Below are 26,601 nucleotides of genomic sequence, written 5' to 3'. Positions count from 1 at the left end.
TGAAGCGATAGACTCCGTTCAGTCTGTCTTATGTTTGTACCCTCCAGGCCGTCTGTATGCAGTGAGATGATGTCTGGTCCCTCACACGCATCACCATTGCCTCCACCAATAGTGTGGCTCTGTTTCTAATGAGTAAATGAGAAATGCACCCTTGCTGGAGGATGGTATGTGCCAGGGCAGCAGAGGTTACAGTAGGTTTTCATTATATATAATTAAAAGCATAATGGAGGCCGGCCACCTTTACCTGCACTGCTCATAAAAGCTCATTTTGTAATGACCATGAAATATGGACTTCTACATGTGGGCTGGGCTTATGTCTTCCATCCTTTCTGATAGGGTCTTGTCGGTTTGGCAGCGACTTTGCTTCTTATCTGGAAAGGGGTCTCTCTTTCTCTCTCTCACACACACAGACTATTTATAGCCCAGACAGAATAAGTAAACTGGATGCAGGATGAGGCCCTGTCCCAATAATCTGACCCATACACACTTACAATGCCCCTCAGCTGGGGTGTTGCTAATGCCCACTTTTTGAGAGGATGATTCCCTTAATGCCAGCTCTTCATTTGAGTGATAAACTCGGAGGGGCTGTGAAATAACTATCAAGTGTGTGCGTGATTGTGTGCACACCAGAATGCGTAATATTTTCTGTCCTGCTGGATTATTCAAAACACTTCACTCCAGAGATCATGTGTAAACTTAAAATTGTATTACGGGTTTTGCCACAGCCCTTTTTTCTGTTTTCTAGTCACATAGCATGGATTTCAAACTTGTTTGAGTGTGTTTCTAATGCATAGACAGCCAGGGTTTATTAAAAGCCCATCTTGTCAGGCAGAGACAGATGACCTGGAGAGAAGAATGACGAGTGTGCTAATCATCTCCAGCTGCATCCATGCTACAATTAAAGCACAAACAAGAAGCTGAACTCTGTTTAAAGAGAGTATATCAGAGTAAGTTACGGCCTCTGTCCCGTTTACCCCCTCTTTCCCCCATAATGAGGGCACAAATTGGGTCCACTCTCTCATTGGCATTTACACTGGCACAGCAGTCTGATGAAGGGCTCTTTGATCCTGTTTGGTTTCCTTCTAATGATAGCTGACTCCCCCTCAGTGCCCGCATGTTCTCTGTCACTCAGTCGTGTTCTTCACTGAGTGAGTCTAATGTGTAAGCATGTGTTGGTTACCCACAGCAAACAGTGTTCTAGGATCTCGAAATGTCTGTTCCACGCTGGACTGGTGTTTACTGCCGAAAAGCAGCCTGTTTGATAATGTTCTGCTGGAGCCTGCCGCAGGGGCCCTACAACAATCAGACGTGCCTGCAGGGATGCAGAAGAGGGAATAGAAACAGAAAGAATTTCACTGTTTGTGTGTAATGTGCGTGTAGTTTTAGGGGGAGATTTCATGTGGCTTATATGTTTCTTTTAAAAGAGATGGCTGTTGGTAAATACAGTATAATGAATTAGATGTGTATTTTACAACTTGCCACTCATTTAATCATATTATGTAATGTATGCTTCCACAATTAAATAAAAATAAAAAAGATAATTTTATGTCACAATGCAGGCATTTTTTTATATAATTAAGCTTACAATTAAGCTTACATCTAAGAATTTTGAGCTTTTTCTCTGAATTCTGAGCATACGTCTTACAATGGAATAAAATAGTTAAGCTAATTGTGACTTCTTTATATCTCACAATTCTGACTTTTCTTCTGGCTTTTCTGACAGTTCTCAGAAATGCAAGAAAAAAAGTCTGTTTTTTTTAGTTCTGGGGGGAAAAGTCACAATTTACTTTATTTTTTATTTTTTATAATGTATGCATGTATGAAGCCTCTGTTTTTTATTATTACTGCTTATATTCAATCATTTTAGTTTATAATCTATAATTTTGTATAGTCGTAATAAGACAAGTATTCTTATACTTCGGTTTGCATCCATCAAATAAAAGCCAAATAAATTCAAATTAGAAAGAAAAGCTACCATTCATTAATTGTGGATTTTATTATAGATTAAGTACTTTACAAATGAGTGGTAATACATCAAATTATAGAATTAAATTAATCTATTACATTTAACTGTAAATACAATGCAAATTAATAGTATTATATAATAGTTATAAGTATATTATTTTATTATATTATATATGAAATATTTCACAAATAGTAGTTGATATAATTCTATTATGAAATATTTTCATTCATTGGATTTTACTGTAAATAAAATACTTAACAAATAGCATTTTAATAATATAATTAATTATATGAAGTGCTATTCATTTGTGAAGTATTTTATTTACAGTAAAGTCCAGTAAATCAAATATTTTCATAATATAACAATAAAATTTAGTTTACTGGATTTTACTAATTTACTAGATAGATAGATAGATAGATAGATAGATAGATAGATAGATAGTGAAACTAAGTAAACTGTGACTGTCTGCCCCTGGTGTATGACATCATTATTTATTCTGCGCTTGAGTTTCCAGCGGAAGCGTATCATTGCTGGCTCTCTCCCTCACATGCAGATTCACAAACAAACACACACCACACCAGCACATTTCCCCGATCCAGGTGTGGGCTCTGCCTCTGATTACTCCAGCACCGCACGGCATCATTTAAGCACTGTTTATTTGCGTATGCCCACGTGCGAGCGGCTCTTGGCTCTGCCCCACTGTGTGCCTGTGCTATCTGCTGGGCACACGAGGAAAAGCAGAGTCACCGTCTCTTCCCTGGCACGCTTCTTTCTCTTTGAGGCAGTAGAACAGGATTTACGAGCACCTGTCACAGGGGTATGTGCCTCCTCTCCTCCACCACCAGTGCAAATCATCAGGGGGAATGTGGCCACCCAGTCCCTGCTATCGCTTTAGCACCGTCCAGTGTGCGTGTTTGAGATGTTCTGTATACACACCAGATAATAACTGAAAAATTATGGACGCCACCATTCTGCATCTGATGTATGTTTAAAACACTGCATATATCTCAGCGGTTATGAGTCCCTGCTGTCCAGGACTGTGTATGCAATGGACAAAGTTTAACAACATGTAACATCCACAACATATACAGTACAAATCATGCTGAGAATAACACTCTTCACAACGTGCCAAAACACAGTCTTTGGCCATTATGTCCACAAATATTTTATGTACAAAAAAATATTTTGCATATTTTTTCCCCCTCGTTTTTGCCTCTATATTTCACTTTCTTTCCTCAATGAATCCTTAACTTTAGAATAAAGTTTTTGTTTTTTTGTTTTGTTTTTTAAACAAGAAAGGATTATTTTCCCCAAAACTGATAGCATGGTAGCTCTATATTTTCAGGCAGATTGTTTTGGGCAGTGTGTGAATTATAGTCATTTTTAGGGAGGTTGATATTTCCTCTGGAAATTTTCAGGCTGGACAGGTAACTAAACATCAACTCATATTAAAGATATTTGAAACAACAAAGAATCATTTTTTTGGAAACTGTTACATTTTTCCTTACTCCTGAACATTAATGATGAATAGAAAGTAAAAAAAAAAACAAAGAAATCTCTTGTAATAATGTAAAAGTATTTACTGTCTCTTTTGATCATTTAATGCAGCCTGGAATAAAAAGTAAAAAAAAATATATATATATATAATATCTTACTGTCTCCAAGCTGTCATACATCTTTCGATTTTATAATTTACTTTAAAATCCCATCTTATAATTTTCTTTAAATAGACCAGAAATTCTTTATACAGTTAATAATCATTTCCCCATTCTAAAAGCTGAAACATTGTTTAGAAGTTATGAATCATCTTAAACTGCAAACGTTTCATTTATATTTAAAAGCATTAAACACCTTCAGGTGACTAGTGAGATCTTTTTACAGCAATACAGTGAATCATTTCAAATCTTGAATGGCTTCATGCACTTCGGTCATGTTTAATGTTGTTATTTGCTTCATCTTTCTCTCTCTCTCTCTCTCTCTCTCTCTCTCTCTCTCTCTCTCTGTGTGTGTGTGTGTGTGTGTGTTGAATGCAGCAGAGCTCCAGAGGGAGGGAAGCATCGAGACGCTCAGCAATAGTTCTGGCTCCACCAGTGGCAGCATTCCCCGAAACTTCGAGGGCTACCGGTCCCCTCTCCCCACCAATGAGAGCCAGCCCCTCAGCCTCTACCCCACCGCCTTCCCCTAAAACCAGCCGTCCTGCCCCAAGGAAACTTCTCTGTCCCCTTTGAACAAACTTGACAGTACAACCACAACTCCATCCTCCTCTGCTATATCTTTTCTCTGTTCTTTGAAATGTGGATTTTCCTTTAATCAAACCTGGCATGCAGGAAAACCCTGTTCAATCAGGCCCTGCGTTAACATCCTTTGTCATTCACTTGCCTTGTAGATTAATGTTAAAGAGAGAGAAAGAGAGTGCATTGAAATTAACCTTGACGGCTCGGCTGAACTGTAGAACTGTTTTCTCAAAGATGTGTCATATTACCAATATCATTTTCAATTGAACTTCCAGTACGCATCTTCATTGAATGCATGCATGTGTGTGAGTGAGAGTGTGTCCTGATTAGCTCTCGGTAGTTGAGTTTAGCTTTGAGCTTACAAAACGCTACGCTGTTTGATCAACACATCAGTAGACAGTGTTTGATATATTTTAGTAGAATGTACTGTAGTCCACATTTGAATTGATTTGGCTTCAGTCATGGTCATGTTTACAATCGAATCTTGTTACGTTATAGTGTTTATTATTCTGCACATTTTACTGTATATTTGATTTAGTCAAGAGTCAGTTTCTTGGATTCAGTTTTATTTGCTTTATAAATTCAGTGGATACAAATCATTTAAATTCCTTTCAATTTATGCGTAAATGACTTGTATGAATGATTCTTTCAAAAAGGGATATTTGTGTTCTAATGTTTCCTTGTTTAACTGACTTTTTTTCCGGGTGATATTTAGCAGTGGTGCTCTCAACGATCCACAGCAAACTTATTTTGACACTACCCAAATGTTAAAAATGTAGTTCCATCATTATCATTCTGATCATCTATATATCATTCTGTATTAGATTATTTAACTATTTTAAATGGCTTTGTTTAAAGAATGTCTTTTAGCTTTGCCTGACTGGATGTAACATTTCACACACACACACACACACACACACACACACACAAACAACACACAGTTATTGATAAATACCAATTAAACAAGAAATGTGAATACTTGGTCCTAGTCATCAGCTTGTCAAAAGGTTTAAAGAGCCCGCTGTTGGCTGGCAGCTCTGTGTATGTTGAAAGCCTCAGTAGCTGGAGAGGAAACATCAAGAGTTTGTTCACCATCATTTATAACGGCATTCAATTTGGCATGACTTAAAGTCTGAATGCAGTGCACATGCTTTGTATGGACTATATTTTTTGTAATAATACGCAATGTGATCTTGAAATGGGTATAATAGTCATTTGTGTGTTTGCTTAATACAGCATATCTGACTTCCTTAGTTTGTTGTTTTCCCTTGTTAACTTACCTTGCTCTCTCCTGAATATATTTGTTATACAAAAAATAAATAAATGCATTTAAATGATGAGGTAAAAATCTGGGCCTGAGGCTACAAATCTCAATCACTGCCTTCGTTTAGGGAACTGTTTTTTATCATCATGAATCTACCACAAGCTTCAGGACACAGGCTGAGATTTCTTCCGTCGCTGCTTTAATTGCATGTGTGTTCACTTTGTGTTATGATATTATAATGAAAGGTGTATTTGCTATTATAAAGAGCAGCTGAATTTTCTAGCAAATTTATCAACATTTATCAAAATGTTCTGTTAAAATATTGAGCGTGTGAAATTAATAACATCGAGTAATTATATTTAACTTTGCTATCAATTTGCAATCAACAATATATAATAACAGGTAACTGTCATTTTATTATAAAAAAAAAAGAAAACAATTCTTATGCAACTTGTCTTGATAGACAGAGAGTATAAAAAAGCCACTGTTTTGTCATCATAGTGATCTTTATTGTACTGAGTCAAACAAGCAGAGAGATTTTTTTTATGCAATGCAAAGGGTTTTTTCACTTTTCCATCCTCTCCAGCATCTTTAGGCGTCTTCTCATCACTTCCACCTTTAAAAACAAGCACACACGCACACAATCACCCTTAAACAGGAATGCTTCCCACAGTGTCTCAAAGGTGACGTGAAGCGGTCATCTAGACGGTGTAGAGGACAGTGGCAGAGCTCACGCTCTCCGTCTGGGAAGGTCAGCCCTCGTTCCTCTCTGTCTCCCTCCAGACCACCAGTGCCACCTTATCATCGGAGCGACAGCCTATAAATACCAACAGAAGATAGCAAGCATTTCAGTGAGGAGTGTCAGAGGTTTCCTCCTCTCTGCGGGGTCAGAAGGCTGCTGTGCAAATTTGTACATTTAGTTAAAGAAGCATTAATCTATAAACAGTCTGCAGTGGCACTGATACACAATCTACCATGAGTCAATCTGTCAAGGCTTGTTGGCAATCCATGTAAGATTTTGTGGCTGTTTGTTCCAAAACACTCCTGGAATCCTCCACACTCCATGTATCCCAATGGGAACGAGCTCCATTCAGTAACAGGCTGTTTTCTGGCAAGACTGCAGGTCTCTCCCCCCTTCGGAGGTCATGCATCCCTTAACTACTAACTGAACTAATGGCTGCCCCTCTTGAACCATAAACAGAAAACATAAGCTTTCTTTAAAGGGGAATAAAGTAGAGAACAAAAACCTCAAACACAGGTATTTATCAAAAATCCAGTAACTTGTTTTTCATCTGCATCAAGATGTGCAAAGAAAAGCTTGTACTTTGCAGTGGCTTCGCTGATTTTATTTGCATTATGCATGTTTTTAGAGTTTAGTTGGAAAGTTATTAAAAAAAAGACATCAACCTTGTTAAAATTTTAAAACACGTTATTAATAAACATCAAGCAAGTGTCTCTCACTATTGTGTTAGGTTTTTCAGTAGAGAACCAAATATAATGCAAATATCTTTTATTCAGTAAACAGAGCTTATATTTAACACCTTGTAGTCATGTCAACCCTGTTTCCTTTTTTTTTTTTTGGAAAAGGCTGTAGACTACCTATATCCAGACATGTTATTTACATTGCACAATCCCACTCATATTTTAAAGACACTCTCTGTCTGAAATAAATGTTGAGAAATTCACCTTGCTTTTGTGAAGAAAAAAAAGAAAAAAAATTACGATGCAAATTATTCGAGTGAGCTAAAGTCCACCACATATTTTATTTGCTGTATTCTTCATAGGCCTTATACGACATGCATATTTACATACACGAATAAAACAACGTGTTTACAGGGGCTGGTTGATGGGAGGTTGTCTGTTGTCTTCCAGTAAACCATGAACAGTATCATTTTGTAATCGCTTCGTGTTGTAAAAGCCTGTTACTTGTCAATCAGACGAGGCGTGTAAAGCCTTCATCTCCACAACTGTTTGAGAGACAGTAAACTGGATCATTTCTGACAGCTCCTGGAGGATTAAATGGGTCAGTGTTGACATTAGTGTGTGACATACACTATTTTTTATTTAGCTGCTGAATAGCCTCGATTAGATCAACTTATCTTCAGGATCCCACACCTGGATCAGCGTCCTGATCGAAACGATGGGCGTCTGGATGCTTACAGACTCAGTGAGAACAATCTTCCTTTATCTTGAAGTCATTCTCACTGAATAGAGCCGGATTGATTGTGAAAGGGTGGTTGTTTTATATTATTGATGTTATAACTTAAGAATTTCCCCCCTCATCCCTTATTTTGTATCCTATTACATACAATGACAAGTTGAACTTTCCTATTTGAAGCAGTCTGTGGAAAACCATTATTTAGCAGTCTAGCCTATAAAATGCATATATTTTTAAGGTAATTAATTATAAAGTCGGAAACTTGCAAATCGTGCATGCAAATATAATGTAGAATTTTGTATTTATTTATTCACACTGCACATGACACATTTCTCATCGGAGGTGATCAAATGACCGAAATGCCTTTGTATTTTACCAATATTCTTGGAGAGAAAAAATACGTCAGGCTATTTGCTAATCCTGAGTTAATATAATCACCACTAATGTTCACAGTAATAACATCTAGTCTTCGATTGCTGTTTTAAAACAACAGGATAACACCACGTGTGCCACAGAAAGGAAGAAATAAAAATAAATGAACAATTATTTAACGAATTTTTAAGTCCTGTTTTATATATAGGGCTACACACGATTCAATATAATAGAAAAACTAAATTAAGATAAATTGTATTTTCATAAAATATGCAGCAAATTAGTTCCTTGTTAATTTCTGATTTTACTAATCAATTAAACAGACAGCAATTGTTCGTTAAATGAATGGAAACAAATATGTTTAGTAATATAGTGTATAATTAAATTAGATGTGAAGGAAATATAAATCAACCACAAATAACTTTAAAATTTACAAAGGGGTAAGCACTTGTTGCGTATAGACGAAACGAAGCATCAAACAAAAGTGTGTGTGTGTGTGTCATAAAGGAAACAATTAAAACACTGATTTAATTACTAATACAGTGTGGTATTAACATGTGTAACCTGTAGATACATCTGTACCTGTACATGTTAGTTCTTGTGATTATAACATTTTAAACATGTTTTGGGTTACATAATGTAAGGCTGTATCAACAGGTTATCGCTACTACGACTAAAGCAATAAACAGAGACTATTATTTTCAGTTGGTACGGATCTAATACTTGCAAAATACAATTATCAATGTGTAGTAGGCTACTTAACATTATTTAGTATAAAATAACCGAGTTAAGCATTCAGTGTGCTAAACCCATGCTAGAAAAAAATATTAAAACGAGAAAAAAGACCAGGATTTCCATACTAGACAACATTTTATGGTTTGCTTTTGTCTCTGATGACTCTACACGGCACTGAACGGGCTGCAGAACCAGGTAAACTTCTTCCCTGAGGTCATTAGAGCGCCCCCACCTGTTACCTGAGAAAGGTGTAGCTTCTAATAATCATCAGCCGTGCTTCGACCAAATCAATTTAAGCGTCTTTATAATAATAATAATAATAATTAAAAAAAAAAACATTTAGTCATTTTGAGTGGATTCTGGAAATTCGGAATTATTAAAGCATTATGGGGGAAATACTTAAGGATTTCCTGATACTATTGATTATTTAATAAAACATTGCAAGAATAACTGACCATTTCCACCGAGAAAACTAATATATCTTTTTTTGTTTGTTTTTTTTTTTGCAGCGATTGTTGCTTGATCACTGATGCCCGTGCATATTTTTCCTATCTTCCTTTTTGCCATAAATGCCTAAAACCAGGAAACCTATAATCTCTACAAACTGTATGTTCCTATGATTAAATTACTATAAAGGTAAGCGAGACTCGCTTTCAACATATGCCACCTGTCTTGTAAAAATACAACATAATTATAGAAATAGGAAGCTTTTTTTCAATATTAGTAGACTACTTTTTCAAAAAGTTAAACCTAATGTTGATCCGTTTAGCCTATCTCTAATATGAGTTTGATTTGGTTTTGGTTCTCATTCATGAAAATAATGTTTTGTTGTAAATCTATTAAAATCAACAGGTTTATGTGAGGATAAAGATTATCTGAGATCTTCGTTAATAGCCTAGTGAAAGCAACATGCTACGTGTTTTGGAGTTTGTCAATATACTTTTGGGCAAAATGAGAGTGTGGAGAAGAAGCAGAGCACCAGAGCTGTCTCTAAAACTGTTGCTGCGCATCCATCAGATACAGCATGTCCACGTCCAGAGGAGCTTCTGCTGACTCGGTTGGATGATACAAAATGGGCTATGCGAAAAGCAAATTGTACGATTTGGCAAAATAAGCACGAACATATCAAACACACTGTCCTAATAAAAAAGAGGAGACTTAGGGAAATGTATACAGGGTGTGCGTGGTAAGAAGATTGGAGGAGAGAGAAAGGAGGAGAGAGGGGGCTGCTAGCTGGTATAGGCTACATGTGACAAGGGGAAATATGAGGGACTTTGACAGGTCTTAAACGGTCTGGCGCCAAGGCCTCAGTCTACTGGCTAAATATAGCAGGAGAGATGATGCAGAGAGATGATGAAAAGATGAAAAGAAGGAGCAACAATGTAAAAGCTGAAAAAAAGAGCAACGGTCATTTAATGATCAGCCCTAGAGGATCATCTGGTTTCATATATGTGAGAGGTATTGCAAAGGTTTGCGCTATCTTTTTGCAGGAACATATTAATTTCCTAAGAACCTGGAAACACAATTAGACACATTGTCTTCTAGCGGACACCGTCTCAAGGACACAAAAGCTGACAGAAGCAGATCATGCAGAAAAGTTTGGCACCAGGCTATTTTTAACTAATGAAAATGTCCTCTGGTCGAAGCTGATGCGCATAGACACGTCTCTGCATCTTCTGACAAACTTTTAACGATGTTTTTTCATCATTACAATTATTCGGAATGGAAGTGGTCATTGGTTTTCCGACGCCTCGTTGTTTTGGCAGTAAACAGTGGCAGTGCTGTGAAAAGTTTTCCAGCATGAACGCTTTTTAAATCATGTGTGATAAGAGATCAGCGCATGATTACATTCTTGTCGGTTTAGATGTGTACAGCAGGAAAAATAAACCTGGCGTAATTGCAGAGACTCTGTTGATGTCATTACTTCCTTAAGTATATACATAGAAAACCATTACCATTCCCATGTGTGGTTAATCTCTTCCCAATCCAAATCAGTCTCTGTCGAGGTTTTAGCCCAGAGATCAAACAAGACTATTGATTAGTCCAATTTCAACAACGTGCTACAGGTAACACTTTACATGCAAAAAATAAATAAATAAAATATGTTGCCTATATTTTTCATAAACGATCTTTAATATTTGCATCAAATGCACTCGATAGGCCTGTTGAGTAACAGTGGAAACGGCATTTTCAATGTCAGGAAAAAAAAATGTTTAATCACTAAACCAGGAAATATATTAATCATAAATGGGCAGTTTCTCCTCTAGAATGTGATTTTATATTAACATTTCGCAGGCTTTTTTGGTTTGTCAAAATGACGTTGGCATAATTAATTCGATATTATTTCAAGGTATCACTTAATATTCTAAATGACTATAAAACTCAACATAGGAGAGCTATGTGCTTATTTTATTCTCGTCTGACTTTGAAATAATCATCTGAAATAATGTATTTAAGCAAGGCTCTTACTTTTAGCTTTAAATAATGAATATTTTATATCAAGAGACACCTACTTTTTGATTTGCCATTTCGTTTGGCTATATTTAAATATTCTTTATCACAAAAGCAGAAAAACGTTTTATTGTTATATTGTCATAAAATACATTTTGAACATGTTTCATTCGTAATAGTATTGATTTATTTTCATTCTGTAGCCTATTATGATTATTTGGTAGGCTATTGTTTTCACGACTTTTAAAACTGTATCCTGTTTACATAATTAGCATACCTGTCTGGTAAAGGCGTGCATATCCTATATTTTAGTGTCAGTTTCAATAAGTCCCGCTTTAGCTCTGTGTCTGTTTACTCGTGGCTTCGGCAACAAGTGTCTGCCTACTTGTCTCTGCTTTCTCCGTTCACGGCGCGGATTTAGCTTCTTATGCAATGTTATGATGTGAATGTGTAATTTAACTTGTCAAAAGACAGTCATGAATTTGATACACATGTTATCATTGATTGATATAATGTTCAATTTGAAAATGCGCGTTAAATTATTTTTTTTACAAAGATCGTTTAGCTGTTTTAATGACATTATGACGTGAGCGGCAATCCGTGATGCTCTCTAGTAATGAAACATATGCTCTCTAAACCATTTTATGTCCAATTCAGTAAATATCACAAATCGTGCAACTAAATAGCTAAAAAAAAAGACTATATTAAACGTCCTCACTACCTTTTTTAAAGAACAGCTGAAAACGAATCAAGTTTCTGGCCAGCTGTTGACAATAAATAAATAAATGTATTAATACACTGATATTTTTACTTTGTAACTTTTCAGTAGTAGGCTATTTTATAAGCAACATTTAATCACGCTATCAGGACCTCTCTGGCACAGTAAGGGTTAAACATACAGCCTGTCATCATGTTCTGCTGATTTGTATCGAAGTGTAAAAGTGACAACATTCCGCAACCGGTTGAATCCGTCCGCACAAAAACATAGATTGGACATTGATGCGTTTTGGAAATATTGGAACTATTCAGTGCGACATCTGATCGAAAAGCATACACTGAAATACTAATCTATAAAGATCACAAGTCATTTGGAGACAAAGAAGGCAAGCGCAAGCCAAAACTTTTGGCGTAAATGCTAAAGGGATTGGAGTGCACTGTTAGAAGATTTTGGAGTAAATATGAACTGACAAGAGACGGTTCTTACTGCGGTACGTCAGCCGACTGGCGCCAAGCGGCTATCTAACAACCCCAATCCCAGTAAATCTAGAGTCCACGAGTGGATTTCTTAAAGGTATAGACTACACTTATGGGTCGACCCACTGCTAAAACTACTGGTCGAAAATTGATGGTGAACGTTTAGTAGCGTGGCACTTAATCCTAAATGCATTGAGATGTATGTTATTTTTTCCGAGAATAGAGCCGAGCATAAACTTTTATCCGCTCACCTGAAGCTCATCAGCGTTAGGATCTATAAAACATGTAAATTCGTGAATACAATACCTTTACACTCCCTAAACAGTTGTCTTTGTATATTGCCACATAAATGGAGTAAAAAAAATAATAATATTAAAAGTTAACTGCAGATGCCTGTTAAGAGTTAACAGTTAAGAGTAATGCAGAACTCACCAAAATGATCTTTACATTGCTCTTTAGATTCCATCAACTCTCTTCCTCTTTCTTCAGTAGGCTATAGCGCTCGGCTGTGCGCTTTGAATGACCCGGGGCAGAATTTAAAGTGCCAATGTCCCATTATTGGCTGCTGTTCCTCACATGAAGTCTGTCCGGACACACGCAGGAAGCACGGAAATAGTTATTCACACAGTGAAACGTTGAATTCAATTGATACGCATAACAAGGTCCTTTGGCTATGAGTGTGCAGTGCTAGGCTATATCATGAACAAAATACCCGTACGCGTCACTTTGACATGTACAGCGAAAAAATTCTACGTCATTTGGTATGTTGCTGATATTTTTATTGACCATTACGAATAGTTATCCTCAATTTATAATGCTTTAAAATGTGCTACCAATGAAAAACATATATTTTGCACTACTTGATCATAACAATATGCACTTTTTGTTAATTTACACGTCAATAATATTAATTTCTAGTTTTCAGTGTGTCGAAGAGTGAGTTTGTTCCTCGAACAAAGAGGCATCGTAATTATAAAGCGTAAGCCGACCGAGGTGCAGTCACCACCGGCTAAGCACTGAAGGCTGACCCGCTGCTTGGCTTGGAGACGGGGGAGGGATTTCACGATCTTTTCTGTCATTGGTTAATATTTTATTCTGTTGACATGTTTTCTTACTGCTAATGCTTCCGACACCTTCTTGTCCACCCCCTCTCCTTGAGCCTGGCCGGAGCTGTCAAAACCACGCCTATGGAGGCCCACAATTGGTCCAGAAAGCGTAAAATCAGCAATCAAGGGGGCTTGGTTCATTAGTGCTGGGATCAGGGCAGGAAGGACATGTGAGATAGTTACAGTTGTACAGTGGACAGGGCAAGATCTAACCATTTCAACTCCGTGTCTGCGTAGAATGACTGCGCTTGAATGGACATCTGCATCGAAAGAGTAGACTAATCTTTTTATGAGAGCAACTGTTGGAGAACAGGAATCCCCAAATCTGCCTTCATAGCGTCGCTGCGCTCACTTTGACTGATATTATTGCGGGGACTTCGTGGAAACTAGCAGCTACGGGAGTTAAAGCGGAAGATCCTTACCACCGTCTTTGCTCGCCTTTTCGCGAAACAAATTTTGCCTAATTTGCCCTGTTGCGCTTTTATCCCTCGTAGTGAGACAATCTATCGCCTGGATACGCGCTGCTTTTGGCAGAAAACACCACTAAATATATTTTTTTCACTACGATTGTTGGATGCACCGATGAGAGATCCAGTTTTTACAGGGACTGCGATGGCTTACCACCCTTTCCACGCTCACCGGCCGACCGACTTTCCCATGTCAGCTTTTCTCGCGGCCGCGCAACCCTCCTTCTTCCCGGCGCTGACCTTGCCTCCCGGGGCTCTCACAAAGCCGATCCCGGACCATGCCCTCGCCGGAGCCGCGGAGGCTGGGCTCCATCCGGCTCTGAGTCACCATCATCAGGCAGCTCATCTTCGCAGTCTTAAGAGCCTGGAGCCAGAGGAAGAGGTTGAAGACGATCCAAAAGTCACACTGGAAGCGAAGGATCTATGGGACCAGTTCCACAAATTTGGAACAGAAATGGTTATTACGAAATCTGGCAGGTGAGTTCATGGTTGCTCTATTTTTAGCCTTTTGTTTCAGTCTTTATATGAGGGAATGCTATGATGCACTCAGTGTTTCACATATACTCCACAATAAATTCGCTGTCTGTTGCTCGGACGTGTCGGTCGACGGCTGTGTAGTAGCTACAGCAGGCCCAGTGAATTTATTACTAAATTTCTCTTTTTCACATCGCTGTCGTAAGCTATTTCCCCTTGATTCCACTATTAATGTCTTGCGCCCTGAACTAGCTGACCTAGTTATTATGTCAAAGAGACTGTAGAAATGAATGTCTTACTGTCAGAGCATGTGTAGCCTACCTGAACGATTCATCTGCTCATTTGACTTGTTGTGAAAACGAACTGGGGAAAGTACAAGCGATGTGTATTGTGTGGCTAGCACAAAGAAAATAGCTGAGGCTTTTTGTTGCTTATATCAATGTTTCTCTTGGTCTGCTTGTGCACTGAGGTGACAAGAAACTATTTTATGTAAATAACCTGCCACTTTCATAGAAGATTTAAGTCTTGCGGCGAGCTAAATTATTTTTAGTGCGGTTGTTTTATTTAATAAGTAAGGTAAACAAAAACGTTTAAATATGATTTGGTTTTGTTAAAACGTTAAGCTTGCATCTGCCCATATTCGCAAAGAAAAAACGATTTTGATTTATGGACATTTCCTTTTTTTACAGGAGAATGTTTCCACCTTTTAAAGTCCGCATCAATGGACTCGATAAAAAAGCCAAGTATATTCTATTAATGGATATTGTGGCTGCCGACGACTGCCGCTACAAGTTCCACAACTCTCGCTGGATGGTCGCGGGGAAGGCCGACCCGGAGATGCCAAAGCGAATGTATATACATCCGGATAGCCCAGCTACTGGGGAACAATGGATGGCTAAGCCTGTTGCTTTTCATAAACTGAAGCTAACCAACAACATTTCGGACAAACACGGATTTGTAAGTAACCCTCTTTTTCTTTACTTTTTTTAATAACCCGTTTTGTGTGTTGCATAGGCCTGTTGAAATTTTGTGTTGCTGTGTAATAAATAAATATAAATTGACTGCCATCCGTGGGCTGTAATGCTTACGCTTGTAATGATTGTGCATTCTTATAATTTCGCTGTTTATTCATGGGCGAAGAGAATTATGGATGTTTTAATATATATATATATATATATATATATATATATATATATATATATATATATATATATATATATATATATATATATATATATATTATCAGGCTACTTAATTTCTTTGGCCCATGCACAATTCTTTACTGTCGCTACATTCATTTCTTTCTTTGTTTCGGAAAGCTCATAAACCAGATATGAGGTATTAAGTCATAATTTTATTCGTTATGAATAATGATGACATTGACAACTTGGTTATGTAATGTAAATTCTTCATCCTGAGTTTTTTTTTTCTTGGCCACTGTTACTTCTATTGTTTATGATAGGCGCAGAGCGCTATAATTTTTATGAGGGGGAGGAAGTGACAAAAAATGAGGTCAAAGGAATCTGAGACCTTGAATCACGCTACAGTAAATGAGTTTACAAATAGCAACAGTGAAAGTGTAATTTGGGCTGTTTTGAATAAGCGCAGAGCGACCTGTGCAGTCTCTGAAATTGCAACGCAACGATGCTGAGCAGTACTCGAGCATGCAGTCAAATATAGTGTGTGACCTGCTCCCTTACACGACTTGCAAACAAATCGACTGGAAACAAATGAAACATTTACATGCATGGCACAACCATTTGATATTTGTACAGTCAAACAGAAAATATATACATATATGTTTGTGTGTGTGTTGGTCATCACATGTTGTTGTTGTTGTTAGGCTTTCTTAAAATGTACAATTAATAAACCCTTATTTTTTATATATCCATTTCAGATTGAATTTGTGTTATAATGATAGCACCACCAAATAACTCATGTTGCATGTTCGCGTGACTGTTTTCTGTATACCTGCCACTGGCTAAAGGCCTGTTGTTATGTGATTTAACCCAAGAACAATATTTCCACTATTACTACATATATTATGCGGTATTTATTGTCTAAAACGATTTTAAAGACTAATGACTTAAATGGATAATTATTTTGACAAGCACTAATGTTTTCCATTCCTCTTCCTCTCCTTCTCATTAGACCATCCTGAATTCAATGCATAAATACCAGCCCAGGTTCCATATTGTGAGAGCCAACGATATCCTTAAGCTTCCGTACAGCACTTTCAGGACATATGTTTTTCCTGAGACCGACTTTATTGCTGTCACAGCTTATCAAAACGACAAGGTATGTAGGCTACTCAAACTATAACATTTATTAAAGCAACCGTGCTGTGGACCTTCTAGATGTGCACTAGCATATATTATATAGTACAACTTCACAATGTTCGCATTTTTGCTTTTGTTCTGCATGCTCTATATTTGATGGGATTTATATCTTATGCTCACTTAAGATGAGTAATATTTATAGAAGCAGTAGGCATATTTTGAATATGTGGACGCAAAAGAGTATCTCTAAAACATTTTACATTCCTCGTGTCCAGTGCTACTTCAAGCTACTGCTCATGTTAATTGTAGTTTGTGTCCGAGGGGCCTAGTGAGCTTGTCGGTATCGTAAAGTTTATGACATAGAGTCACAATCGATTAGCAGGCACTTAAGCTCGCCGGTTTGTCCGGGAGCTACACACTCTGAGGCCCAGCAATCAAAGCGTGTCAGTTACTACACGCAAAAAGCAGGGACCATCTAGCTTAGCAATCTATGAACTTTAAGGCCTTGGTTTCTCCTGAATTTATAGCCTACAGCTTCCAAATCACTTGGGCACAACGAAAATCCTTCTGTTACATCGCCCTGTATTTTCATGGAACTTGTAAAAACTGGCAATGATTCAAACCGCACTATTAATTATTGATAGCAGGTCGGCGTCACTCTTCTAGTTCGCCTCTCTTGTTCTCTCTGCTGTGCTGTAGAGAATACCAATTTGACAAATGGAAAATGTTTACCCGTGGAATTTTCTCAGGGGGGTCGTGATTTGATCTTTTTCATTAAACATTTTTAATAATTAAATTATTACTCTAAAGTTGTCTGTGTAGCGTGTTTAACTGTGTTGGGGATAATAACTGATGATCAGACCACTTATAAGGCCTTTACCTTTTGTGCATTTAAATCTGAATATAATAGATTAGCTATGCATTCGTGCAGCATAACATTGATAAAAATGACCACTACTACGTTTAATAACATTTTAATATTACTAGACAGCTGCTGTATAACGGTTTTAACAATGTACAAACACATTACGAATAATTGTATATATATATTTTTTTATTTTCATTCAGATAACACAGCTGAAGATTGACAATAACCCCTTTGCCAAAGGCTTCAGAGACACAGGGAATGGAAGAAGGGAAAAAAGGTAGGTTTTGGAAACTTTATAGTTCACATGCATTACGCAATGTAAAATGGCCAAAGAAACCGGATTCAAAGCCTAGCGAATTTAGATTTCAACGGGTTTATTTATTATTTGTTTTACTATGTGATGTGGGTCAACTTAGGTTATTTTTTTTAAGGAAACAACTGACCCTTCCATCATTACGCATGTATGAGGATCAATGTAAAGTGGACCGTGATGGCGCGGACTCTGATGCTTCCTCGAGCGAACCTCCAACCGGCAGAGATGCTGGTCATTCACCTGGACCGGTTTCCAGCCCACTTAGATTTAACCGGAACAGCAGAGGTGAGTCTATGAATAAATTATATTGCTATGCTTCACGATCACTGAGCATAAACATGCCTAAGTGTCATATCATTTACAAGCCGCTGTATTATGCCTGTAGCGTTTTTCAAGACTACTTTAATAATTGACAAAGTCATTTAAAAAATGTTTATCATGAAACAAATGTGCTGATAAAATCAATTTCTCAAACAATGTATAAAATGAATCAGACTGGAGCAACACACAACACAAGCTATTCCGATTTTAAAAATGGGATAACAATTTCTATTTTATCGAAATTATTCTCAGTTGTTATCATAGTTAGTCTACCACATATTATTTTTAGCAATACATAGTATTATAAATTAGCCTATTATAAAGTGTACAAAAATGTCGTCAGTTTGTCAAACGTTATGAAATTTACGATTAGAATTAGGCGACTCTAAAACGACATTTGAGCAAATTATAGCTAACTATGTAAGTAGGCCACTATATTTAATTTTGTACTTTTTGAACATATGGATAAAAAAGTATTTTGTCCCACCACAGACGAGAAAACATGCACTGACAGTGAGCACGAATTGGACCACCAAGACGAAAGGTGTGGTGGCTCCAGCAGTCCTGGACCAGAGCCTCCGTCATTCAGGTCGAGATGTGAGGACCGGGACCGGGACCGGGGGCGGGAGAGGCCTGTTCTGGAGAAGAAAGACGATTATCCGGACTCCCGAAAATCAAGCGATTCCATATTTAGCATAAGAAACCTGGAGAAAGACAAACTAGAGAACAGGCCGAGGAAAGACACAGACTTGTCAAAGAAGGACACGGAAAACGGTGGTATTAGCGGCAGTAAAGACAGCTTCTCTCCTCTAATGGTACAGACAGAGAGTCCTTCACATTTTGGGGCAGGGCACCTTCAGAGTTTGGCACTTTCTGGCCTACACAGTCAACAGTTCTTTAACCCACTAAACACCGGACAACCTCTATTATTCCACCCCGGACAATTTGCAATGGCACCTGGAGCGTTTTCAGCCATGGGAATGGGACATCTATTGGCTTCAGTAGGAGCTGGTGGCCTGGAGAATGGAAGCCTGTCGGCCCAGGGAGCTGGGAGCACCCCGAGTCCCTTTCCCTTTCATCTATCGCAACACATGTTTGCCTCTCAGGTAAGGGAACTCTCGTCATTCGAATTTAAATCTAGAGCTATGCCATCATACACCCTTACGGAAGCACGTGAATAAAACAGGCCATGGGTTACTTACATCTAGCGATACTTTTTGCAGAGATAATTTGATTTTGCTTGCATGTATTGCATTGCATTTTTGTCTTTTTATTTTTAGCATTACTTAGAAATATAGGCTATAAAGGATTACAAAACATTAGCTATTGAATAAAGTCAGATAAAGATTTTAAAATATCGCAAATTGTTCTTGTAAACGCGTAAGGCATATTATTTCATGAAAAAAGATTCGTGATAATAGGGACGCAGATTGATTGGCACGTATTATCTTTGTGTTTTACAGTTGTCACAATCAGCAATGATTCCCTGTTGCGTTTATATTTATGCGCCCTAAAAGTCAATATAAATACGCCTGCCATTGAAATCAGATGGACTGCGAACAGGTGGAACTAGTTAATCTGCGCAAATAGCTCTCTGAAAATTCGCCATGATGTAGCAGATCCTCACCTTTCAAACTGTTGGATGTTCGATGTGCTAGTCGCTAACTAATGTCTCCTGTTACAGGGCATTCCGATGCCAACCTTCGGTGGACTTTTCCCGTACCCCTACACCTACATGGCCGCGGCAGCTGCAGCGGCCTCCGCCCTTCCCACGAACAGCAACACGGCCTCCTCGCTCTCAAGGAACCCGTTCTTAAGCAGCTCCACTCGCCCTCGTCTGCGATTCAACCCTTACCAGCTCCCCGTGTCGATCCCTCAAAGCACAAACCTGCTCACCACCGGGTTGCCAAGCGGCCTAAACCCCTCATCCGAATCGTCTAAATGCGGTAGCAGGGAAGCGAGTCCTGTGCCTGATCACAAATCGGGGGCGAGTCAGAGAAACGGCTCACCTAAAACAACAATGAAGGAATCCATCAATGAACTTAAGAACATTCAGAGACTAGTGAGCGGCCTAGAGAGTCAGCGGGAGACTTCCTCACCCAGGGATTCGCCCAAGTGATCAAGCATCCCCAAAACCTATCCAGGGCATGACTTGAATCGCCAGAGGATTTTATTCAGTGGTTCTCTGCTAGAAATTTGCGCATGGATGACTGGAGTGGAAAAAAGCAAACAGCAGTCAACAAGTAACAATTAATAAAAGAAAACGTTGGACTCGGTGCTCTTGGTGGTAAATATCTACGTAGGAAGCGCTGCGAAGACAATCTATGGTGTAGCCTAATTGACTCTTTATAGAACATGCTGACAAGACCACATCAATCTATATATAGAAAAAAAAGAAAGGAAGAAAAAAATGAATTCACAAATACGTTTTGCGTAACGTCAGTAGGATCACTGCTGGTTGCAATATCTAGCCTAAATGGTGATTAACATAAAACCTGTAGACTAAAAACATCCAAGCTACATCCAAAAAGGAAAACTTAAAGAATAAAAAAATAAAAAAAGGATATTTCAAAAGGGACTGACATGACAGTTGGCTAAATCCGACAGACAGTTGTATCTGAACTATTTAATGTAATTATTAATAAAAGAAACCTAATTCTGTAAATAAGCTACAAGGACCTAAGAATATGCAAATTGGTATTAATTTATTCAAAGCTGTACATTTGCGTGTACATAATATTTAGAATTTAACTCGTTGCATTTTCTTTTCTTTTCATTTTTCACTATGGTTGTTGTAAATGAAAGCTATAGCGTTTGTTGTTTTGAGACAGAAAGTGTTCCTCTTTGTGATGCGTTGCTGTTTAATCTGCCTGTGACACGTGATGAAAGCGTGTGCCATCATTGCATTGTAGCAGTCGCTGTAAAACACTTACCACGCTGCGGGACTCACCAGCTTTGGGAAGCCTCAGGTTAATGTACTCCATCAGAAGAGACCCAAATTCCTCTTCTTGAGCTGAGTTTATATAAAGAAATATATGAACGTGTCCCGTTGTGCTGGCTGTCCGGATTTTTCTGTTGTTGTTGTTGTAGGATTCTTTCACAATTTCAATAAAATAAATCAACGTGTTTAAATATTTTTTATATTTATGGCACTACTTTATCTCAATGACAAGTTGCACACTTACTAATGGCGTGATATTAATGAATAAGGTATGTAGCTTATGTGGAGTGAAAATGCTTGTAGAACGACAAAATGAAAAAAAAAAGATTCCTATGAAGAAGAAAAATAGCAATATTTGGATAACTGAATCATGCAAGCAGAAACAAAGTGTTGGATATATATATATATATATATATATATATATATATATATATATATATATATATATATATATATATATATATATATATATATTAATTGCTGCTAATTAAGTCACCCATTCCCTCATTATTTGTGATTAATAGTCAGATGTAATAATAATAAACGTCACGTTTTGTAAGAAATAATATATGGAAAATATTACGTAAAAATACTTACAAATTCATCATGGTTTTTAAAAGGGGTTTTCAAAAATGAAAAAAGCATTGCAGCCTAGCCAAAGCAAAAGCTAGTGCGCCCTCTGTCGTAGATTCATGTTCCGGCTTATTTTACCCCTCATCAACATCAGCGTGATTCTAAGATAACGACCGCTACAACAGTAGCCTAGTTGTTCAATTAGGCCTTTATAAAAACCTGCAAACCAATTTTGATTTAGGGTTTTGTTTATTATAATTATTATTATATTAGTAGCCTATATTTATTAGGCTACATGTAAATCCATAACAATGTGAAAAAATGACAGCAATGGCGTCTGTTTATTTTCTGTCAGATGATGACCCTTAAAAAAGATTCTGAACACCTTATTACTTACAATCTAATTTATAAAGGCTAATCTAACAAATAATGACAACAGACGAATCATAATAAAATATATTAATAAATATACTACATCGTTGTACAAAGACCAGGGGTCTAAATTAGACCCCTTTATCGTTTCCAGTGTTTCCTGCGGGGTACAATGCAAACTATTGTGTTGTTTTAAGCCTATTTATAGTCGTCGAACTGCACCGTACGAGTATTTATAGACCAAGCTTGACTCGGAAGCAGAATACCCTCGACTCGTCTCTCCCCACCTCCTTTCCTTCATTATCTTTCTGCGACCCAGATATGTTGTGCGCTTTTTGGCACCGACCATTAATGGTTCGAGCGCGCCCAGAACGTAGTCTTCTAGGCTGTCCAGCCGTAATGAGTTGATAAGCTGCACAGCAGAGTCGAAATATTAGGGGGGAACTACTCTCATGTTATAGTGAAAGGGTTAAGTGCTGCGGATAGGCGGTTAGGGAGGATGAGAGTTTGGACGCCGAGCCTCTTTGGCAGCAGACAGCCCTTTGTCCAGCAACCGGCGCCTGTCGCCTGCCTGCCGGCCTCGCAGCTTCCCCACACCCGCGTACAAAGGGACGGATCCCGAGAGTTACAGCTCCTAATTAGAGACCCCCCCCCCCTTGTTTCTCTTCTTTTCTTTCGCGTGCTATAACCACAAGCCCTCGTTTTCATTAAGGGGCCATTGTTAAACGCTGTTATTTTCAATTAACAGACCGAACAACGCAAGCTAACTCTTTGTCGAAACTAATCAGTCAATGACCAATCAATAGACTGCGATGACAAGCAATTACGGTTCTGGAACACACAAAAACTAGCCAAGTGCTACATATTTAGCTTTAAGTCACCCAAATCGGAAAGTAAGAAGGACCGAATCTTAAGCACACAGGCCGAAAGTGACATTAAGCGTAAAAGCCAATTACTAGTTGTTTCTTTTATATTTAGGGAAAAAAACAGACAAAAAGGACCATTGACAAAGTCGAGTCTCTCACAGTCGTCTGGGTTTGTTTTTATCTGATCTGCAGAAGCTGAAACTGAACACTGAGAAGCTTGAAAATCTATGAAGCCACCGAGGGGTTGAGATGACTTGTTGCCGATATCATTCAATTCTATGAGCCCCAGAAATACCAAGTAGAAAAAAAAGATCAAGAAAGAACCTACAGGCTTAATTGCTAGTTAAAATAATAACAGTACTGCATCAACATTCTACCTCAGATGCACTTGAACAATCTCTACTGGTTTATATGAATTTTATGAAGAACAGTGGGTCACACTTTAAAAAAAAAAAAATACAGATTTAAGTTATTGTATTTATATACTAATGTTTGACAGTTAAAACGCCCAAAATGACACCTAAAATGAAATAATAAAAAATATATACAACTAATCATATAATTAATATACAGTATCACAATAATAAAGGTAAGCAAACATGTCACCTAACATTGATTTTACACCCACAGTTCAGAATGTTCTTAAATTAGAATATATGTTGTAAATGTAAAAAATCCAGTGTTATATTTTTGACGTGTTGGGTGAACAAGTGAACAAAATAAAATCATACTGGGATACATTCAGGCAATTGCCAACAATATATAATGAATGTGGATTTTCACTTAAAGGAAAAGTATTTTCATAAACGTCAGGCCAGGGCAAAATGTCACAAGTATTTTAAATATTTAAATTTGTAGAGCTTATAAAGTACAACATTTGCTAGTCAAAACAAAAGTTCAATATTTTTTTTTACATTTGTTGCTGGATTATCTCGCTTTCAATGAAAAGCCTGTAATATGCTGTTTAATGATGACATCTTACACCTTATAGAGTGACACCACTATCTGTATGTTCAGCGAAATGTACCTGTTTATTTTCTAGGCGATAACATTGAAAATGTAAACAAACACTGTAACCAAGACAAGAAGAAAGAGACTTTCAAAAAAATAAAAAAATAACCCTGATAAAATATTCAATGGAGTAAAAATGTGACAGCTGACACCGGTCCTGACAAGCTATAAAGTTTTATTTCGTCTCTGTAAGTGGGAGGTGAAGAGCAGTAGGTTTCATAATGTATCAGGTAAGACAAAGTGATTTGATGGATTTTTTTTTTTTAATATTACAATGCTCAACACAAACATGTAATTCTCATCACACCTACTTGTTGAAGCGTTTCAAGCTTGAGTGAAGCTGTCAGAATCTGTGTAGATCCTGGAGAGGAGCCTCATTCTCGCACAGGCTGTGCATTTCGGAAGGCTGATGGTGGGTTTCTCTGTTCTCATGTATTCTTTCAGTGCATTTCAAAGGCATTCTGTTAACACACACAAATCACTTCTTGATCAATCAGAATAAATACAATCTGAACAAGGGATCCATCGCCACCTTCTGGACATATTAACGAATATGAGATTGGTAACATTTAATGTCTATTTGTGTTATTGGTGCATGCAATTCATAATAAAATGTAGAGATGTCACAAATTTAGTGGAAATTACAAGGACATGTAGCTGAGAATACATAATGTACTAGAAGATAACAATACACAAGTACAATTCAAAATCCAAATAATAATTCTGTATCTATTAAAAGTCCAAAAAAATCAATAGGAAGAAATCGCAAAGCTTTTAACTTAAAAAAAAATCCTAATTCCTTTAGTGAAGGAATGTGGACAGATTCCAATCATTGTTTGTGTAACAATGTATTATATATTATAAGACCCAACACCCAAACATCATATTGGCCTTAATATCATTCTAACAATCAGTTTTTTTTTTTTTTTGCTGTTAACAATTTATTCATGTGAAGTTACATATCGTCCAATGAACACAAACCACAAAAGGTCTTCCTCTGTATCCAGCGGGCTGTCACCATGTAAAAAAGAAAGAAAGAAAGAAAGAAATCAGCTCACCATTTATGCAGTATAATAAACCACCACTAGGTGTCGCAAAAAACTTTCTAACTTTTCCTTCATTTTGTGCAAATCAAACAATTCTGCCTCATAATATATATATATATATATATATTTTTTACCAACCCTAACCTGAAACGATTGTAAATACTTATGAAAGCACTCAAAATCCATGCGTCTCCAGAATCCCACCACAATAGATGAAGTTAAAGAGGGATTTGTATGTCTGACCCATACTTGCCAGCTCAAGTCCTGCCACAGAGATGAACACAAGAGATTACTAAAGACTAACAGTTGATCATGATGAACGAAGTGTCAAGCCAGGGAGGGTCTAAGACTAAACTAGTCAGCCCTTCTCAAAACATACAATTCTCTCACACTTAAGAGGCTACAGTGTATGCAAACAAAGCCTCAAGTGCCTGGGTAGTTTTTGGGGTGTTTTATTAGCTTGCTAAAGTTGTGAACTAATTAAAAAAAAATACCACAATCATTTAAGGTTTTTTTTATTATTATTTGCTCTGGGTCAGAGCTGGTCAGACATGATAATGCCTTTGACGTGCATAGAGAAAATCTGCCAGGTTCATTAGTGCTGGAGCAAAATTTGGGAGGTCATTGTCAAGGGTCATCTAAAAATGTTTTTCAGGATTATAACCTCTGATAAGACTGTTTGAAAATGATATTATGAACCTTAAGGAGTCTATGCCAGTATGCCCTCACAGGTTTCATCCAAAGAACAGAAATTGTAAATATATTAGCACACGTTATAATAAATGCTATAATTTAAGGTGTCTTAAGTCAATAATTTAAGGTTAATTATCATTGACAATGACAAGCATAATAAACAGCTGAAATCATACTTCTGGCTAACTGAAACACAACAACTGCTTAAGGCCAGACTTTTGAACTGCAGCTTTTTATTGCAACACAAATGCATGCATATATGCAATAATTTACATATCTGTGAAGTATTTAATGGGATTCATATATAAACTTTTCTTTGAGTTTAAATTGTGTGTTTATTATAGATAATTAGCATTTGTGCAATACGATACAAACATACATTAGAAAGAACTCTTGTTCATTTTATAAGGTTGTTAACGCTGCAGTTTTAGTCATATTGTGAGGTTAACAGATAATTCAAATATGTATTTTCAGTGAAACTACAGGAAACATATGACCCATGATGTATGACCCATGATGCACGTGTTGATTGTTTAGAATGATGCCCTTCCCAACTTTGCCTATTCATCATTTCCACTTTGCAAATCAATACTGCAGCAATACACAAATGTTTGTTGTTTGAAAGCAACGGTGCTTATGGGCCATGTGCAGGCTTTTCCTTGAGGCTGTATTCAAATCCCGAGGCAGAAGATAAATCACTTTGTCTGTAGCTGACAGGTGGTGAAACATTTGAGAACGACACCTGTGCAAGTCACACGAGGACTGTAAGAAATGAGACGGGAGCTGGAGAGAGAATGGAAACTATATTTTATAAATTGATCTATTGTCGTGCGATAACATGTTTACATTTGGACAGCAGCTACGCAAAAACACCGAACAGAATTAATGGTTTTCAAA

At 37.4% G+C, this 26,601-nt stretch overlaps 2 protein-coding genes and 1 long non-coding RNA gene across 6 annotated transcripts in view; 2 read left to right on the top strand and 1 right to left on the bottom strand.

Moving 5' to 3' along the window:
- bcas3 (BCAS3 microtubule associated cell migration factor) overlaps positions 1-5,537 on the top strand; it is a 224,824-nt gene extending 219,287 nt beyond the window's left edge. For 2 of the 4 annotated variants that reach the window (XM_059514290.1, XM_059514288.1), the window contains one exon: positions 4,003-5,537. In XM_059514290.1, coding sequence (XP_059370273.1) covers positions 4,003-4,151 — 149 coding nt within the window. In that variant the 3' untranslated portion in view covers positions 4,152-5,537. Of the gene's footprint in view, positions 1-3,999 lie in introns of all 4 variants that reach the window. The other 2 variants (XM_059514289.1, XM_059514287.1) reach the window with 1 other exon arrangement.
- A 414-nt stretch (positions 5,538-5,951) lies between these two features.
- LOC132107933 (uncharacterized) lies at positions 5,952-13,602 on the bottom strand. Its single transcript, XR_009424388.1, has 2 exons — positions 12,807-13,602; positions 5,952-6,281 (listed from the first exon to the last, which is right to left on the bottom strand). It is a non-coding gene; the product is annotated as an uncharacterized LOC132107933 (long non-coding RNA).
- A 9-nt stretch (positions 13,603-13,611) lies between these two features.
- On the top strand, positions 13,612-21,334 carry tbx2b (T-box transcription factor 2b). Its single transcript, XM_059514286.1, has 7 exons — positions 13,612-14,424; positions 15,111-15,378; positions 16,573-16,719; positions 17,769-17,845; positions 18,000-18,166; positions 18,695-19,308; positions 19,887-21,334. The coding sequence occupies exons 1-7, from the start codon at positions 14,063-14,065 to the stop codon at positions 20,319-20,321; spliced, it is 2,070 nt and encodes a 689-aa protein (XP_059370269.1). The 5' UTR covers positions 13,612-14,062; the 3' UTR covers positions 20,322-21,334.
- The last annotated feature ends 5,267 nt before the right edge of the window (positions 21,335-26,601 follow it).

Source organism: Carassius carassius, chromosome 28 (genome assembly GCF_963082965.1).
Source record: "Carassius carassius chromosome 28, fCarCar2.1, whole genome shotgun sequence".
NCBI classification, from domain to species: domain Eukaryota; kingdom Metazoa; phylum Chordata; class Actinopteri; order Cypriniformes; family Cyprinidae; genus Carassius; species Carassius carassius.
Note: the sequence above shows the minus strand (reverse complement) of the source record. Positions and strands in the feature narration are given on the sequence as shown.

What these genes read in the sequence shown, in the direction of transcription:
- tbx2b (XM_059514286.1), top strand. Translation starts at nt 14,063, where the DNA reads ATGAGAGATCCAGTTTTTACAGGGACTGCGATGGCTTACCACCCTTTC. An exon ending in CAGCTTATCAAAACGACAAG is followed by an intron (nt 16,720 to 17,768) that starts GTATGTAGGCTA and finishes ATTTTCATTCAG; the next exon opens with ATAACACAGCTGAAGATTGA. An exon ending in ATTTAACCGGAACAGCAGAG is followed by an intron (nt 18,167 to 18,694) that starts GTGAGTCTATGA and finishes GTCCCACCACAG; the next exon opens with ACGAGAAAACATGCACTGAC.